The sequence below is a fragment of the Panulirus ornatus genome, chromosome 72, assembly GCF_036320965.1.
Source record: "Panulirus ornatus isolate Po-2019 chromosome 72, ASM3632096v1, whole genome shotgun sequence".
Lineage (NCBI taxonomy): Eukaryota > Metazoa > Arthropoda > Malacostraca > Decapoda > Palinuridae > Panulirus > Panulirus ornatus.
Genome location: NC_092295.1, coordinates 13,822,228 through 13,840,455, shown reverse-complemented (window position 1 = coordinate 13,840,455; position 18,228 = coordinate 13,822,228). Strand labels below are relative to the sequence as shown.

Genomic DNA, 18,228 nt, shown 5'->3' with positions numbered 1-18,228 from the left:
GAAGAGACAGTAACATACAGCAACACAAGGGTGAGGACGTGACGGTAACATACAGCAACACAAGGGTGAGGACGTGACAGTAACATACAGCAACACAAGGGTGAGGACGGCACAGCAACATACAGTTATTCTAGTTATTCTGACCCAATTATCAACCATTGGTAATATAGACGTATATAAACAAATCATGAAATTAGGACAATTTTGGAAGTTACACAAAACCCGAGTCATTATGTCTCTAGATATCCTTGACTCACACACACTATTGCCTCTTGTTACATGGTTGGACAACATCCTGCAGACTTCCTTCATACCAGCAGTCACCTCCTCCTGCAGACCTACCGGACTCCTCCCACCTTGGGCTACGTCGCACGGCCGCCTGGAGGACCGGCATGACGCAAGGTAGCCTGGAGGACCGGCATGACGCAGGGCAGCCTGGAGGACCGGCATGACGCAAGGTAGCCTGGAGGATCGGCATGACGCAAGGTAGCCTGGAGGACCGGCATGACGCAGGGCAGCCTGGAGGACCGGCATGACGCAAGGTAGCCTGGAGGATCGGCATGACGCAAGGTATCCTGGAGGACCAGCATGACGCAGGGCAGCCTGGAGGACCGGTATGACGCAAGGTAGCCTGGAGGACCAGCATGACGCAGGGCAGCCTGGAGGACCGGAATGACGCAAGGTAGCCTGGAGGACCGGCATGACGCAAGGTATCCTGGAGGACCAGCATGACGCAGGGCAGCCTGGAGGACCGGTATGACGCAAGGTAGCCTGGAGGACCGGCATGACGCAGGGCAGCCTGGAGGACCGGCATGACGCAGGGCAGCCTGGAGGACCGGCATGACGCAAGGAAACCTGGAGGACCGGCATGACGCAACGTAGCCTGGAGGACCGGCATGACGCAAGGCAGCCTGGAGGACCGGCATGACGCAGGGCAGCCTGGAGGACCGGTATGACGCAGGGCAGCCTGGAGGACCGGCATGACGCAAGGTAGCCTGGAGGTCCGGCATGATGCAAGGCAGCCTGGAGGACCGGCATGACGCAGGGCAGCATGGAGGACCGGCATGACGCAGGGCAGCCTGGAGGACCACATGACGCAGGACAGCCTGGAGGACCACATGACGCAGGACAGCCTGGAGGACCACATGACGCAGGGCAGCCTGGAGGACCGGCATGACGCAGGACAGCCTGGAGGACGGGCATGACGCAGGGCAGCCTGGAGGACCACATGACGCAGGGCAGCTTGGAGGACCACATGACGCAGGACAGCCTGGAGGACCACATAACGCAGGGCAGCCTGGAGGACCTTCATGACGCAGGGCAGCCTGGAGGACCGGCATGACGCAGGGCAGCCTGGAGGACCGGCATGACGCAGGATGTAGTCGTAGTTGACCTGCTAAGGATGTTGCATGACGCGTCGTCCAGCAGCGGTGGTGGTGGGTCGCTTCCGTTGTGTGACGCTCTGCACGTCCTATATAAAGCCAGGCCAACCCACCCTGCCATCAGTCGTGGACGGTACACTGACCACACAGGTTCACCTGCCTCAGTGTACACCTCCTTTTCCAACGTTGTTGTGACACGTCTTGTAGAAGGAGTCTTTACGTGCAGTCAAGCAGACCACCTTCACCAGTGTGACCAGTGTGACCCAGCAAGATGAAGTGTGAGATGAGGTTAACTGTGACCCTCGCTGTCTTCACTCTAGTGGCGAGGTGTTCCCAGGCACAAATGGAGAACCTACCTAATATATCCATACCAAACCCGGACGACGTAAGTACGAGTCTGGCGCTCACTGGCAACCAGTCAGCAGCACAGCTCTGTGTGTGTGTGTGTGTGTGTGTGTGTGTGTGTGTGTGTGTGTGTGTGTGTGATACAATTCTTTTTTTCTTTAAGTTAAGGTCATGCTGCACACACATACCATTGACTGAACAAAGAGAATTACTCTTTTTTTCTCTGTCGTCACCATGAGCAGCACACAGCCACGACAATGCACGACATATAATTCAACATCACTTACTCAAATGCTTTTCGTAAAAGTCTTTGTTCAGTCTAGTGTCTCGTGAGTCTGTCATGGTTTCATGAGTGTCACGTTAGATTCTAAAGATAATTATCTTAAGACATTATTAATTATGAGAAACGTCATATTGAGAGTGATTCATTTAAGTTAAAGTCTCTCATACTTCGATGTGTTCATCTTTGTACATCGACGACCGTGAGCGAGATTCTGTGTGAACGAAGACGTTTTGTGTTATTGACTGAACTAGTGTGTGTGATGAGGAAGAACTAGTCTGTCTGATTAGGAGGACCACTCAAGATAGTATGTAAACATTGGACACAGGACACAGTGTACAATATCACCAATAAACTGTATTGAACAAGAGACGAATATAAGGAATGAAGATAATAGATTATAGTGGAAAATTAGACGTAGTGCTTCTAGAATTAATGCTAACTAACGCAGGTCATGACGTAGGATGCTGGCAGCATACCTGTCATGCTGATGTGTTACATACACGATGACACAGCTTCTCCCGTCAACCTCTGAAACACCAGTGGATCTACTGGCTCACCCTTGCGTCTTTCCAGGCGAGCAACGATATCCTGGGCGAACCCATTTCGGAGAAGGAGATTGAGAACAGCATCGAGAGTGTGGTGGTGACCAGAAACTCGGGCCCCGAGGGCGACCTTCTCTACCAGCCTGAGTTCTACGAGGGAGACATCATCATCAACACAAAGGACCAACTGTACCAGATGGTTCATGTACGTCGCTACACACTTTCTCAATACAAATATTGAATCAATATGATAAAGACGTGCTGGTGTGTCCTATCTACAGGAAACTCACTCTTTTTGATATCAGTCTTTGGATGGATGAGGCCTTTCTTGTGTCTATCTATCTATTTATCCATCTATCTATCCATCTATGCATCCATCAATCTATATCTTTGATTCCCATACCCTCCAGGAACTCCCATCTATGGTTGGCCAGGGCAAAAATGTCTCCATTTATCCCAGTCCTTACATGCCTCCCTCACATCCACCAGTCCACACATTCTTCCTCTGTGTCTCTCCCTCCAGTATTCCTCCACCTTATTTCCCCATGTCACAGGTGGTCTTACACTCACAACAACTCCTGTAATTGTACCATCACACACTCTCTTGTACACTCACAGTCTTGCATTCTTTCCACATGCCCAAACCATCTCAAAGTATTACAATTCATCCATTCTACCACTCCATAATTTGCTTTCCTTGCCATACCACGTCTCTCATACACATTTCATTTCTTTCTTCATTCCATCTAGTCACCTCACATCCTCTTCTCAAATAGCTCATTTCCACAGCCTGGATTCTTGACCTCTGTGTCTCATTCCACGTCCATATTTCAGCTGCACAGGTCAGGGTTGGGAGGACTATGTTGTCCTTTTATCCTCACTTCACTTCCATACTCACACCTCTACCTTTCAGTATTCTATTAAGAGACCCAATGATCCTTCTATCTTGTCCTGCTCTCTCCCTTACCTTTCCTTCCATATGACCACACTTGCCCAGGACAACTCACACATACTTAATTTCCCTCACTTTTTCCTAGTCTTATCTACCCCCATATCCACAGCACAATCTAGTACACTTTCCTCTTTCACTCTATATAGTTTTACAAAATCTATACCTTCACCCTCTTTCCTTTCAAACACCATTACTCTACTTTTACTTGAATTTACCTTCAATTTCCTCCACTTACACACATCATAAAACACACTTACAACCTTCTGCAACTCGTCTTCACTTTTAGCAAACAACACAGTATCATCTGCAAACAGGATTGCCACTAGACACCACATCTCATCGCCACCTTCCATCTATACACCCTTTTCCCTAGTTCTGCTTTCATCTCTCTTATCACTCCATCCATATATATATCAACCAGCCACAACGACATCACACAGCCCTGCCCCACACCTACATGTCTCCCAAAACTCTCGCTCATCTCTCCATCCGGTGTTGCACACGTAATTGCTCCTCCACAGAAGGCTTTCACACCATCGAACAGGTGACTGTTGTCAGACTATGGGGGACATCTGCCAGTCATAACGTGTCATTATACACGAACGTGTGTAAGTCATGTGTGCAGCTATGGTCAACTAAGTCATCTTTCCTCCCTCAGGGTGACCCTCAGCAGCAAGCAAGTGCTGTTAAGAATCCACGGATGACCTGGCCAGGAGGCGTCATCCCTTACGTCATCTCCTCCTCCTTCTGTAAGTCACACGTCCTCCACAGTTTCCATGGCAGCCTCGTACACAAGAACTCAATAATATGTCTTAGAAAACGAAATAATCTATCGTTAGCATTACGAAATCTCTTCAATGTCAAGAATTTCTTCGTTCGCTTCACAATAACTCACTCAATATTACGAATTCTTAATCATTATTCAAAAAAATGTCTTCGCTGAACTTCTTCTCTAATTTTAGCCAAAAAAAGATGGGTTTGGATTCAGAGTTTTTATGTACGATACATTTCGACTTTCGTGACTGTAAGAAATAAGTTCACTTGTATTATGTTCGTTGCAGCTTCGTTGGAGAGGTCGGTGATTGCAAGAGCTATGGCTGAGTACAGAGCCAAGACATGTGTCAGCTTCGTCCCCAGAACGAACAGCCACACTGACTATGTCCACATCCTCAAGGGACGAGGGTAAGCACCGTCTGTGTATTGTTCTCTGTGCCACAACAGTCAATAGCTCCTCTGTACCCCACTGTGCCACCACAATGAACGTGGTGGGTGTTTATCCTTTAATGTCATCACAACACTGTACGTGGCTCTACATCCACTGGGACATCCTGTCATTAGAAGGGGACGTCTTGTAACCCTCACTACATTATTCTGCGAGTTTCTGATGTCGGTAGCCAACACAAATAGCAGTGAAAGTACCCAGTGGTCTGTTTTCGTTTGAATTCCTTTGTATTCCATTGTATTCTGTACTATACGTACTTACTACAGTCAACTTGCCCAACCTCGCTGCTACGATGGATCTGGATGAGAGGATAATCCAAGACATTGTGTCACTATAGTGTACGTAGCCACGAACAGTACGTTAAACACATCATTCCATCACTATAGTGTACGTAGCCACGAACAGTACGTTAAACACATCATTCCATCACTATAGTGTACGTAGCCACGAACAGTACGTTAAACACATCATTCCATCACTATAGTGTACGTAGCCACGAACAGTACGTTAAACACATCTCTCCATCACTATAGTGTACGTAGCCACGAACAGTACGTTAAACACATCATTCCATCACTATAGTGTACGTAGCCACGAACAGTACGTTAAACACATCATTCCATCACTATAGCGTACGTAGCCACGAACAGTACGTTAAACACATCTCTCCATCACTATAGTGTACGTAGCCACGAACAGTACGTTAAACACATCTCTCCATCACTATAGCGTACGTAGCCACGAACAGTACGTTAAACACATCTCTCCATCACTATAGCGTACGTAGCCACGAACAGTACGTTAAACACATCTTTCCATCGCTATAGCGTACGTAGCCACGAACAGTACGTTAAACACATCTCTCCATCACTATAGCGTACGTAGCCACGAACAGTACGTTAAACACATCTTTCCATCACTATAGCGTACGTAGCCACGAACAGTACGTTAAACACATCTCTCCATCACTATAGCGTACGTAGCCACGAACAGTACGTTAAACACATCTTTCCATCACTATAGCGTACGTAGCCACGAACAGTACGTTAAACACATCTCTCCATCACTATAGCGTACGTAGCCACGAACAGTACGTTAAACACATCTTTCCATCACTATAGTGTACGTAGCCACGAACAGTACGTTAAACACATCTCTCCATCACTATAGTGTACGTAGCCACGAACAGTACGTTAAACACATCTCTCCATCACTATAGCGTACGCTGCCACTAAGGATACGTTAGACACATCTCTCCATCACTGTAGGTCAACACACACGACCATCACTACGCCTCGTCTCTGTTTCCTGTTGTCTTTTCAATGACTGATGGACATTCTTGCCTTCCCTCCAGGTGCTTCAGTGCCGTGGGAAGAGCAGGGGGAGTCCAGGTGTTGTCTCTGGGCAATAATTGTGTCTACTTCGGCATCGCACTTCATGAGATGATGCACGCTGCTGGTTTCTGGCACGAGCAGTCCCGCTTCGACCGTGACACCTTCGTCACCATCAACTGGGCCAACATCTTGCCAGGCTACGAGTACAACTTCAGGAAGGTGAGTCAAAATGGTCGTCTGCCCCAGTGTGGGCAGGAGGGCGTCGATATAGGGACACATAGCCCCCAGTGTGGGCAGGAGGGGGTTGATATAGGGACACATAGCCCCAGTGTGGGCAGGAGGGCGTCGATATAGGGACACATAGCCCCCAGTGTGGGCAGGAGGGCGTTGATATAGGGACACATAGCCCCCAGTGTGGGCAGGAGGGTGTTGATATAGGGACACATAGCCCCCAGTGTGGACAGGAGGGTGTTGATATAGGGACACATAGCCCCCAGTGTGGGCAGGAGGGCGTTGATATAGGGACACATAGCCCCCAGTGTGGGCAGGAGGGCGTTGATATAGGGACACATAGCCCCAGTGTGGTCAGGAGGGCGTCGATATAGGGACACATAGCCCCCAGTGTGGGCAGGAGGGCGTTGATATAGGGACACATAGCCCCCAGTGTGGTCAGGAAGGCGTTGATATAGGGACACATAGCCCCCAGTGTGGGCAGAAGGGCGTTGATATAGGGACACATAGCCCCCAGTGTGGGCAGGAGGGTGTTGATATAGGGACACATAGCCCCCAGTGTGGGCAGGAGGGCGTTGATATAGGGACACATAGCCCCCAGTGTGGGCAGGAGGGCGTTGATATAGGGACACATAGCCCCAGTGTGGGCAGGAGGGCGTTTAGATCCTGGACTCAGTCTTTCTCTTCTGGTTAGGTTAGGTTAGGTTAGGTTAGGTTAGGTTAGGTTAGGTTAGACCATCGACACTGGATGGAAAGAAGTTCAGTCTCGTTGAGGAACTTCTTGCTCGTAAAGAATTCATCTTACCCTGCTCCTGCGTGAAGCGCAGCTCGAAACTGCAGAGGGCCACATGAAAAGAATTTTAAGATTGTCTGTATATATATATATGACATGTACTGGACACATGAAATAGGTGATAACGATATCCTTAAAGGCGGTGAGGATTCGAACCATGGCCCTCCCGTGTGGCGGGCCGGCACGTTAACCAATGAACCACGAGGTGCCCAAACTTTACTAACTCAGACGAAGATATGATTCATGAGATCCTCCCATCACATCTCGTGATCTGAGAGGCTGGGATATACCTGCTCCTGCGTGGGTCGCAGGTCCCAACACTGAGGTCGAATGTATGTATCCTCAACCTAACCTGGACATATTATAGGAGTGGAGTGGCTGTCTACTCTGAGCCCATGTAGATATGTTTGTTGTTACGTCTTTACATTTTTGACACATGTGTTGTATGGGAGGCTGGAGGACATGTTATACCTTATCATGGTACAGCATCTCACCTCCCTCCCACCTGCACGTGAGATTTACGTACTGAGACATCATCTTCGTCTACAGAAGTCGACCTCCAGCACCTCAGACCTGGGTCTGCCTTACGACTACGACTCTATCATGCACTACGGTCCCTATGCCTTCTCCAGGAGCCGCTCAGCCCCCACCATCCAGCCCAGGAGAAGCGGCGTCACCATCGGACAGCGAACAGGCCTCTCCGAGGTGAGTGTGATGTAAGGAATGAGGGAGGAAGTCTGGACAACAACAGTCTTGCTCAAACGAGGGTTTCACATCTCCTTCCTTCCTCCCTCATGCCACCAGTAGTGTACATCACTGCTTAGCAAACAATACTTACTTGTTACTTCTTCTTTTGCATTAGACACAAGCATCCAGTGTTGTGTTACCCACTGGCAGTCACTTAATCATCGTCTAGATCATTAATACTCATAACATTTCATAAGTTCCAACTAACATGGGTACAAAAGCCGATTGAACTCTCATGAAAAATAAAGAAAACATAGTTTCTCCTCCTTGATAGTTTCCGATCCTCTATCTCACACCTCGTGATCTCCACACAGCTGGACGTGAAGGGTCTGAACCTGTTGTATCGGTGCTCAGGTGTTGGACCTACGGTCACTAAGCCAACACCCAGACCAACCACCTGCGTCGATAGCCACCAGCACTGCGCCTCCTGGGCAGCTGGTGGCAACTGCGCCAGCAATCGTGTGTACATGGCAGCTAACTGCAAGAAGTCATGCAAACTGTGCGGTGAGTTGAGTCATGGCAGAGACACACACACAATCTTCCTCAGTCAACCCTCAAAAATGTGCAGTTTGGAACCAGAGACAAAAAAAGAATTTACGTCCACAAATTATTTCTAAGTTGAAGACTAATTTTAATTTCATGACGATAATTGTACCAAAATTTCAGTAGAGTTAATTTCACATTCATTTCAATTGACTTTCGTTATCACCTGGCTGGGAAATGTGTTAATTGATCATACGTTGGTTGTCTACAGGTAAGGCTGGATGTAGAGACGTAGGTGAGCATTGTGTCAGCTGGGCAAGCAAGGGTGAGTGCCAGCGTAACCCTGGCTACATGCTACGTCAGTGTAAGAAATCCTGCAAACTTTGTGGTAAGTTTGGGACGCGACACGAGAGAGAGAGAGAGAGAGAGAGAGAGAGAGAGAGAGAGAGAGAGAGAGAGAGAGAGAGAGAGAGAGAGAGAGAGAGAGAGAGAGAGAGAGAGAGAGAGAGAGAGAGAGAGAGAGAGAGCTGTTCTACGCTCATGCGTAGCCATGTCATCCATGTGGACTTCCCTAGTGTGATGGTGACGTATTCCTGGGCCGCCCCAGGTCGAACTCATAAGTTCGAATTCTAGTTGTGGCAATATACATATATACCGGGGTACACCGGGGTCGACGTGCTGTCAATGGATCGAACCAGGTCATGTGAAGTGTCTGGGGTTAACCATGGAAAGTTCTGTGGGGCCTGGATGTGGAAAGGGAACTGTGGTTTCGGTGCATTATTACATGACACCTAGAGACTGAGTGTGAACGAATGTGGGCCTTTGTTGTCTTTTCCTAGCGCTACCTCGCACACATGCGGGGGGAGGGGGTTGTTATTTCATGTGTGGCGGGAATGAATGAATGCAGCAAGTATGAATCATGTACATATATATATATATATATATATATATATATATATATATATATATATATATATATATATATATATATATATCGGAGAGGATCACCACTGAGCGCGTAATCATGTATATTCCTATGAGTCCACGGGGAAAATGAAACACGATAAGTTCCCAAGTGCACTTTCGTGTAATAATCACATCATCAGGGGAGACACAAAAGAGAAATATAGCATTTAGTTGATACACAACGAAGAGACGTAGCTAGGACGCCATTTGGTAAACATGCGATTGTCCAAGACAGACAACGAGCGTATCATAAACTTATTATGTGGACAAGAAGGTGAAGTGTTTGCAAATTCTCTAAACAATAAATTTATCTAATTTGTATAGACCTTCACTAATATTAAGATTATAATTGTTTGTGTATCTAATGATAGAAGATTCAATGATATTTCTCGTGGTACTGGAGTTAGGGTTAATAACTGAGATGGCATTACTCCAGTCAATACAATGATCATAGTTTTTAACGTGATTAAACAAAACATTTGATTCTTGCCCTGTCCTTATACTATACCTATGTTGCTTAAGTCTAATTGAAAAATCTTTCAGTTAGACATAAGCACCATAAATATAGTATAAGAGTAGGATAACAATCAAATGCCTTGTTTAATCATGTGTGTGTGTGTGTGTGTGTGTGTGTGTGTGTGTGTGTGTGTGTGAAGGGATGCGTATATACATATGTATGGGTCTCTGTATGTGGACAATATACATTCTTCCTTCTGCTGACATAGCTAACATATCTTTACCATCACATGATGATCACCTGTTATGTACAGTGTACGTGACTTCATCAATTTCAGTCGCTACCGTTTCGTCCAACAGGAGTGAGTGCAACGTGTCAGGACAGGAACACCTTCTGTCAGGACTGGGCCAAGAAGAGGGAATGTGTCACCAACCCAGCCTACATGCGAGTCGCTTGCCCGAAGGCTTGTGGCGTGTGTTAGGTCCAGGGACAGCCTGAAACACAGGAGGGCCCTATGTTTATCACCTCACTGAGCTGGCCTTTCTCCCTATTGTCTGCCCACCTCTGGCTGTGCTATACGCAGTCAACCTAGCCCACTGCTGGCTGTGTTGTCTGCAGTCAACCGAGCCCACTGCTGGCTGTGTTGTCTGCAGTCCTAGCCCACTGCTGCCTGTGTTGTCTACAGTCCTAGCCCACTGCTGCCTGTGTTGTCTACAGTCCTAGCCCACTGCTGGGCAGGGTGAACTCTGGCTGTGTTGAATTTCTAAGACAGTGTCTAATCACTTCAATTCTTTGATACGTCCGTAATACATGTTTTCATTCTTGATGCTTTATATCATGTACTTGTGAGTAATTTATCTTTCTTCGTAAACATCTACACATTTGTACATAATAAGCTCCCATCTGCTGCATTGTCATACACAGTTACTGTATATTCTCGTGCATTTTTTTATTAATCTGATTCAGAATCTATGATATGTTTATCTTAATCTATCCTCAAACAACTTTGTTAATAATTTGTATCATTACAGCATTACACAGGAACATGACATCATTACAGCATTACACAGGAACATGACATCATTACAGCATTACACAGGAATATGACATCATTACATCATCACACAGGAACATGACACCATTACAGCATCACACAGGAACATGACATCATTACAGCATCACACAGGAACATGACATCATTACAGCATCACACAGGAACATATCATTACAGCATCATACAGGAACATGACATCATTACAGCATTACACAGGAACATGACATCATTACAGCATTACACAGGAACATGATATCATTACAGCATTACACAGGAACATGACATCATTAACAGTTGTAAAAATTTCATGTCCATTTTATGATATTTTCTTCCTGATGTACATTTTCTTCATACAAAGACCTGGAGGCCTGATGACTTACAGATTTTCTTCACCTCATCTTCTGTCTTCACCTCATCTTCTGTCTTCACCTCATCTTCTGTCTTCACCTTATCTTCTGTCTTCACCTTATCTTCTGTCTTTACCTCATCTTCTGTCTTCACATAATAAGACTTACCAATCATCACATTTGCCTCAGGTTGGTACATGTATTCTTATCATTATTATGAGCGTTTATGACACATGTAGTTTATGTGTTTTTATGACCCATGGAAGAACGAGTATATCTTTGCCTTCGTCTACTTCATCTCTTGAGCCCAACAGAAGTAACTAGAGCTTGAGAAGTGAGTCAGTTGCTGTTCGCTGATGATACAGCGCTGGTGGCTGATTCGGGTGAGAAACTGCAGAAGCTGGTGACTGAGTTTGGTAAAGTGTGTGAAAGAAGAAACCATATTCATAACACAGTAATTTCTCTGAAAGTATTTCATCAAGTTATCAACCTATTTTTACCCTATCTTTCCCTGCTTATCATAACCAAACATTATCTGAATAAAAGTTTGTTATCTGTAAAAACTGAAAGGAAAAATATGTGAGTGTTCGTCATGACACAAGAACTCATACAAAGTAATGCATGACCATTGTACTGCAAGATGTGTAGACATTGTGTAGGATAATCACGAAAGTTGTGTGAAGCAGGAAGGAAGAGGGTGTTGGTGAAGTTTTACTTTACTCTTATATACACCTCCCAACATATTTCCTTATGGCTTTTACTATTGTTGTAAATAACATGTTCATTTCATAACAAAACACTCGACACATCAGATCTCTCTTCCACGAAATCCTCATTATTTTTGTAACAACTTAACTAAACGTGGTGAATACAGTCTGGAATTCTGTATGTCAAGTAAGCATAATTATCTTCGTCAAAAGTCGTCAGATAAATGTACAAAATTATCACAGACACTTCCTTAAGACAAATATTGATGATTTGTTCTTATAAATTATAGCATCAAAAGATGTTGACAGATAGGCTGTATATTTTTTAACTACCAGGTTTTCCCTTACAAATAAATATATGTAAGTGATCTCATAAATGTATGTAGTTTCTGTAATAAAGTATGATGAATTATATCATGTATGATAATTATCAGATTATCCTTCAACTGACATATTATCATCGAGATACATCTGGTATGTGTCCTGGTGTCCACCAGTACCTTTGATGTGTCCTGGTTCCCACCAGTACCTGGTATGTGTCCTGGTGTCCACCAGTACCTGGTATGTGTCCTGGTTCCTGCCAGTACCTGGAAATTGTCCTGGTGTCCACCAATACCTAGTATGTGCCCTAGTTCTCACCAGTACCTGGTATGTGTCCTCGTGTCCACCAGTACTTGGTATGTGTCCTAGTTCTCACCAGTACCTGGTATGTGTCCTAGTTCTCACCAGTATCTGGTATGTGTCCTGGTGTCCACCAGTACCTGGTATGTGTCCTAATTCTCACGAGTAACTGGTATGTGTCCTAGTGTCCACCAGTACCTGGTAAGTGTCCTAGTTCTCACGTGTACCTGGTATGTGTTCTGGTGTCCGTCAGTACCTGGTATGTGTCCTAGTTCTCATCAGTACCTGGTATGTGTCCTGGTGTCCACCAGCACATGGTATGTGTCCTAGTCCTCACCAGTACCTGGTATGTGTCCTGGTGTCCACTAGCACATGGTATGTGTCCTAGTTCTCACCAATACCTGGTATGTGTCCTGGTGTCCAACAGTACCTGGTATGTGTCTTAATTCTCACCAGTACCTGGTATGTGTCCTGGTGTCCACCAGTACCTGGTATGTGTTCTGGTTCTCAACAGTACTTGGTATGTATCCTGGTTCTCACCAGTAATTGGTATGTATCCTGGTTCTCACTAGTACCTAGTATGTATCTTGGTTCCCACCAGTACCTGGTACGTATCCTGGTTCTCAGCAGTACCTGGTATGTATCCAGGTTCTCACCAGTACCTGGTATGTATCCAGGTTCTCACCAGTACCTGGTACGTATCCTGGTTCTCACCAGTACCTGGTATGTATCCAGGTTCTCACCAGTACCTGGTACGTATCCTGGTTCTCAGCAGTACCTGGTATGTATCCAGGTTCTCACCAGTACCTGGTATGTATCCAGGTTCTCACCAGTACCTGGTACGTATCCTGGTTCTCACCAGTACCTGGTATGTATCCCGGTTCTCACCAGTACCTGGTACGTATCCTGGTTCTCAGCAGTACCTGGTATGTATCCAGGTTCTCACCAGTACCTGGTATGTATCCAGGTTCTCACCAGTACCTGGTACGTATCCTGGTTCTCACCAGTACCTGGTATGTATCCCGGTTCTCACCAGTACCTGGTACGTATCCTGGTTCTCACCAGTACCTGGTATGTATCCAGGTTCTCACCAGTACCTGGTACGTATCCTGGTTCTCACCAGTACCTGGTACGTATCCTGGTTCTCACCAGTACCTGGTATGTATCCAGGTTCTCACCAGTACCTGGTACGTATCCTGGTTCTCACCAGTACCTGGTACGTATCCTGGTTCTCACCAGTATCTGGTATGTATCCTAGTTCTCACCAGTACCTGGTACGTATCCTGGTTCTCAGCAGTACCTGGTATGTATCCAGGTTCTCACCAGTACCTGGTATGTGTCCAGGTTCTCAGCAGTACCTGGTACGTATCCTTGTTCTCACCAGTATCTGGTATGTACCTGGGTGCACGAGGACCAAGGTGCTGTTGTGGTATGACCCGTGACCTGAGGGGCCTGGTGTATGGATGGAGCAGTCAGGGTCAACTGTTGTATGACCTGCAAGGCTCAGGTGTGAATGAGTGGCTCAAGGTCGTGTTCTGTGTACCACATTCCACTATACATATATCCTCACACTTGTTTTATAATTTCATCTGAAGATTCCGTGTCCAAGTTTCGTTTTCATATCAGGTTAACACTCGCCTCAACAGTTGCTGGATATATATAGCCACAAGACAAGATAGCGAGATGTGGAACTCGGACCAGGCTGCGTCTGTGGGAAATCTTTGGCTCAAACACTGGAAACTGTAGCTGATCTGCGACATTAACATTTAGAACAGCATTGAGAATGAACCATTTTGTCAGACCCACGTCAGCCACTGGTAGGTTTGGATGTGCTCATAAATGCGTTCGAGATGTGTGAGTCGAACCAGGAACCATGGTCGAGACTGGTTCGACCTGCTGACGTGACGGGACGTATGGAGTCGGACGGTAAACCAGAGAGAGACGATCTCAGGGAGGACCCACAGCTGAGTGACACACAGCGGTCCAGTGCAGGTGGTCGAGGGTCAACTGCCGGGAGAGAGAGAGAGGAAGATCAGGCAGGAGGAGGAGGAGGAGAAGGAGACTGAGAGAGAGACCCAGAGGGAGGCGAGTGTGGGCGTCACAACTGACGGTGAAGCACCGGGTGGGTGTCTCGACCGATCTTGAAGGCTGAAGGAGGGAGTGAAGCGAGCGACCTTAACAGTGGAGGGTCAGGGAGCTTCGTGCACCTTGGAGGAATAGAGAAATACACACAAGTCTTATCCACAACCCATGACAAGGCTGTGGCCCCGGCGTTGCTTGTGGTACATAGTGGTGAGGTGGTGTGGGCAACGCGTCATATAGTGTACGGACGAGAGAAGGCAAGTGTTGTGGTCAGGATGGAGGGAGTCGTGCCACACACAATGTGGCAACCTGGATATGGCTGGAGGAAGGTACGGTCCTCTGGTCAACTTCCTCCACTGTGTTCTCGTTATGAACATAAGGCTTGGCTGTGTTATCATGATACTTCGTGTAAATATTGTGCTAAGAAACATTACAGTAAGGAGTGTGATGAGACAATACAGGAGGGGAGGAAAAACCCTCCTCAGATTTTCGTATTGTGGTCAAGGTCATAAACCAGGGTCAGTTAAGTGTGATAAAAGACTTAAGATATTAGCTGAAGGAAAAGATGGTGACAGACACACACACACAGCTGGATGATGAGGAACCATCTGTGTAAGACGCATCGTTGCCTACGGTCATGAAGTGGTCGTAGTGACCCAGCGTGTGGAAGCCTGACTCGTGGTTCCCACAGTGTGGTGGTGTTGGTCGTGAGCCAGCAACATTACCGGAACCTGACGCTTGCTCCCACACACCAGGCAGGCCAGGTAAGCCACCACCACCACCACCAGGGACGTCGTCAGAGCACGTCGTCACGAACACGTCACATCAGCGGCCACAGGATGTGTCTCAGGCTACTGTTGTGAGTCTCTGGGGCGAGTCAAGCAGCAGCTAAGCTTGAGGAGGACAACATAAAGCTTAAGGAGCGAAGGGAAAAGCTTGAGAAGAAGCAAATGGGCCTCAGAGGTCTGATGATCCAGCTGAAGAGGTTACGGTGGTGAGGAAGGTGTCAGCTGTGGAGAAGGTCACCTCGCTGAGCAGCATATCAGATGACCTCCTCACCAGAGAGGCTCATGCTGTGGAGGAACAGGTAAGGAAGAGTGATCTTATGAAGGTGATCATGGTAGACCTACACCAATGACGAAGGATGTAGCAAACATTATGAAGGTGATCATGGTAGACCTACACCAATGACGAAGGATGTAGCAAACATTATGAAGGTGATCATGGTAGACCTACACCAATGACGAAGGATGTAGCGAACATTATGAAGGTGATCATGGTAGACCTACACCAATGACGAAGGACGTAGCAAACATTATGAAGGTGATCATGGTAGACCTACACCAATGACGAAGGATGTAGCAAACATTATGAAGGTGATCATGGTAGACCTACACCAATATAACAAACACGTTTTCTGTGATGACTGGAAGGTGGGGCAACTGTGGTATATTGTTATGGCAATTTGATATGAAAGAACTTTCAGTACTTGGGACTTAGGCTAAGTTACTCCCAGGGAATTATTGCTGCTTTTTGTTCAAGATAAGGAGCGGGATGTATATACTCTGACTGGCGGTAGAATAGTATTTGAATTACTTATTTATATGATAGCTGAGACGGCACGAATATCTGAGGCCTTAACCAAAGCCATCCCATTAACACACACACACACACACACACACACACACACACACACACACACACACACACACACACACATATATATATATATATATATATATATATATATATATATATATATATATATATATATATATATATATATATATTATTTATTTGCTTTGTCGCTGTCTCCCGCGTTTGCGAGGTAGCGCAAGGAAACAGACGAAAGAAATGGCCCAACCCACCCCCATACACAATGTATACACACACACGTCCACACACGCAAATATACATACCTATACACCTCAATGTACACATATATATACATACACAGACACATACATATATACCCATGCACACAATTCACACTGTCTGCCCCCATTCACTCCCATCGCCACCTCGCCACACATGGAATACCTTCCCCCTCCCCCCTCATGTGTGCGAGGTAGCACTAGGAAAAGACAACAAAGGCCCAATTCGTTCACACTCAGTCTCTAGCTGTCATGCAATAATGCACGAAACGACAGCTCCCTTTCCACATCCAGGCCCCACACAACTTTCCATGGTTTACCCCAGACTCTTCACACGCACTGGTTCAATCCATTGACAGCACGTCGACCCCGGTATAAGACATCGATCCAATTCACTCCATTCCTTGCACGCCTTTCATCCTCCTGCATGTTCAGGCTCCGATCAATCAAAATCTTTTTCACTCCATCTTTCCACCTCCAATTTGGTCTCCCACTTCTCGTTCCCTCCACTTCTGACACATATACCCTCTTAGTCAATCTTTCCTCACTCATTCCCTCCATGTGACCAAACCATTTCAAAACACACTCTTCTGCTCTCTCAAACAAACTCTTTATTTCCACACATCTCTCTCACCCTTACATTACTTACTCGATCAAACTGCCTTACACCACATTTTGTCCTCATATGTGCGTGTATGTACATAATTCATAGTGTCTGCCTTTATTTATTCCCATCGCCACCTCACCACACATGGAATAACATCCCCCTTCCCCCCTCATGTGTGCGAGGTAGCGCAAGGAAAAGACAACAAAGGCCCCATTCGTTCACACTCAGTCTCTAGCTGTCATGCAATAATGCCCGAAACCACAGCTCCCTTTCCACATCCAGGCCCCACACAACTTTCCATGGTTTACCCCAGACGCTTCACACGCACTGGTTCAATCCATTGACAGCACGTCGACCCCGGTATAAGACATCGATCCAATTCACTCCATTCCTTGCACGCCTTTCATCCTCCTGCATGTTCAGGCTCCGATCAATCAAAATCTTTTTCACTCCATCTTTCCACCTCCAATTTGGTCTCCCACTTCTCCTCGTTCCCTCCACCTCCGACACATATATCCTCTTGGTCAATCTTTCCTCACTCATTCTCTCAATGTGCCCAAACCATTTCAAAACACCCTCTTCTGCTCTCTCAACCACGCTCTTTTTATTTCCACACATCTCTCTTACCCTTACATTACTTACTCGATCAAATCACCTCACACCACATATTGTCCTCAAACATCTCATTTCCAGCACATCCACCCTCCTGCGCACAACTCTATCCATAGCCCACGCCTCGCAACCATACAACATTGTTGGAACCACTATTCCTTCAAACATACCCATTTTTGCTTTCCGAGATAATGTTCTCGACTTCCACACATTCTTCAAGGCCCCCAGGATTTTCGCCCCCTCCCCCACCCTATGATCCACTTCCGCTTCCATGGTTCCATCCGCTGCCAGATCCACTCCCAGATATCTAAAACACTTCACTTCCTCCAGTTTTTCTCCATTCAAACTCACCTCCCAATTGACTTGACCCTCAACCCTACTGTACCTAATAACCTTGCTCTTATTCACATTTACTCTTAACTTTCTTCTTCCACACACTTTACCAAACTCAGTCACCAGCTTCTGCAGTTTCTCACATGAATCAGCCACCAGCGCTGTATCATCAGCGAACAACAACTGACTCACTTCCCAAGCTCTCTCATCCCCAACAGACTTCATACTTGCCCCTCTTTCCAGAACTCTTGCAT

General features: G+C 46.4%; 1 protein-coding gene across 1 annotated transcript; it reads left to right on the top strand.

Moving 5' to 3' along the window:
- The first annotated feature begins 1,504 nt into the window (after window positions 1-1,504).
- LOC139748039 (zinc metalloproteinase nas-4-like) lies at window positions 1,505-10,328 on the top strand. The gene is made up of 9 exons (XM_071660605.1): window positions 1,505-1,767; window positions 2,584-2,757; window positions 4,163-4,253; window positions 4,566-4,686; window positions 6,081-6,279; window positions 7,634-7,789; window positions 8,146-8,335; window positions 8,586-8,702; window positions 10,097-10,328. Exons 1-9 carry the CDS (start codon window positions 1,654-1,656, stop codon window positions 10,216-10,218), a joined length of 1,284 nt encoding a protein of 427 aa, XP_071516706.1. The 5' UTR covers window positions 1,505-1,653; the 3' UTR covers window positions 10,219-10,328.
- The last annotated feature ends 7,900 nt before the right edge of the window (window positions 10,329-18,228 follow it).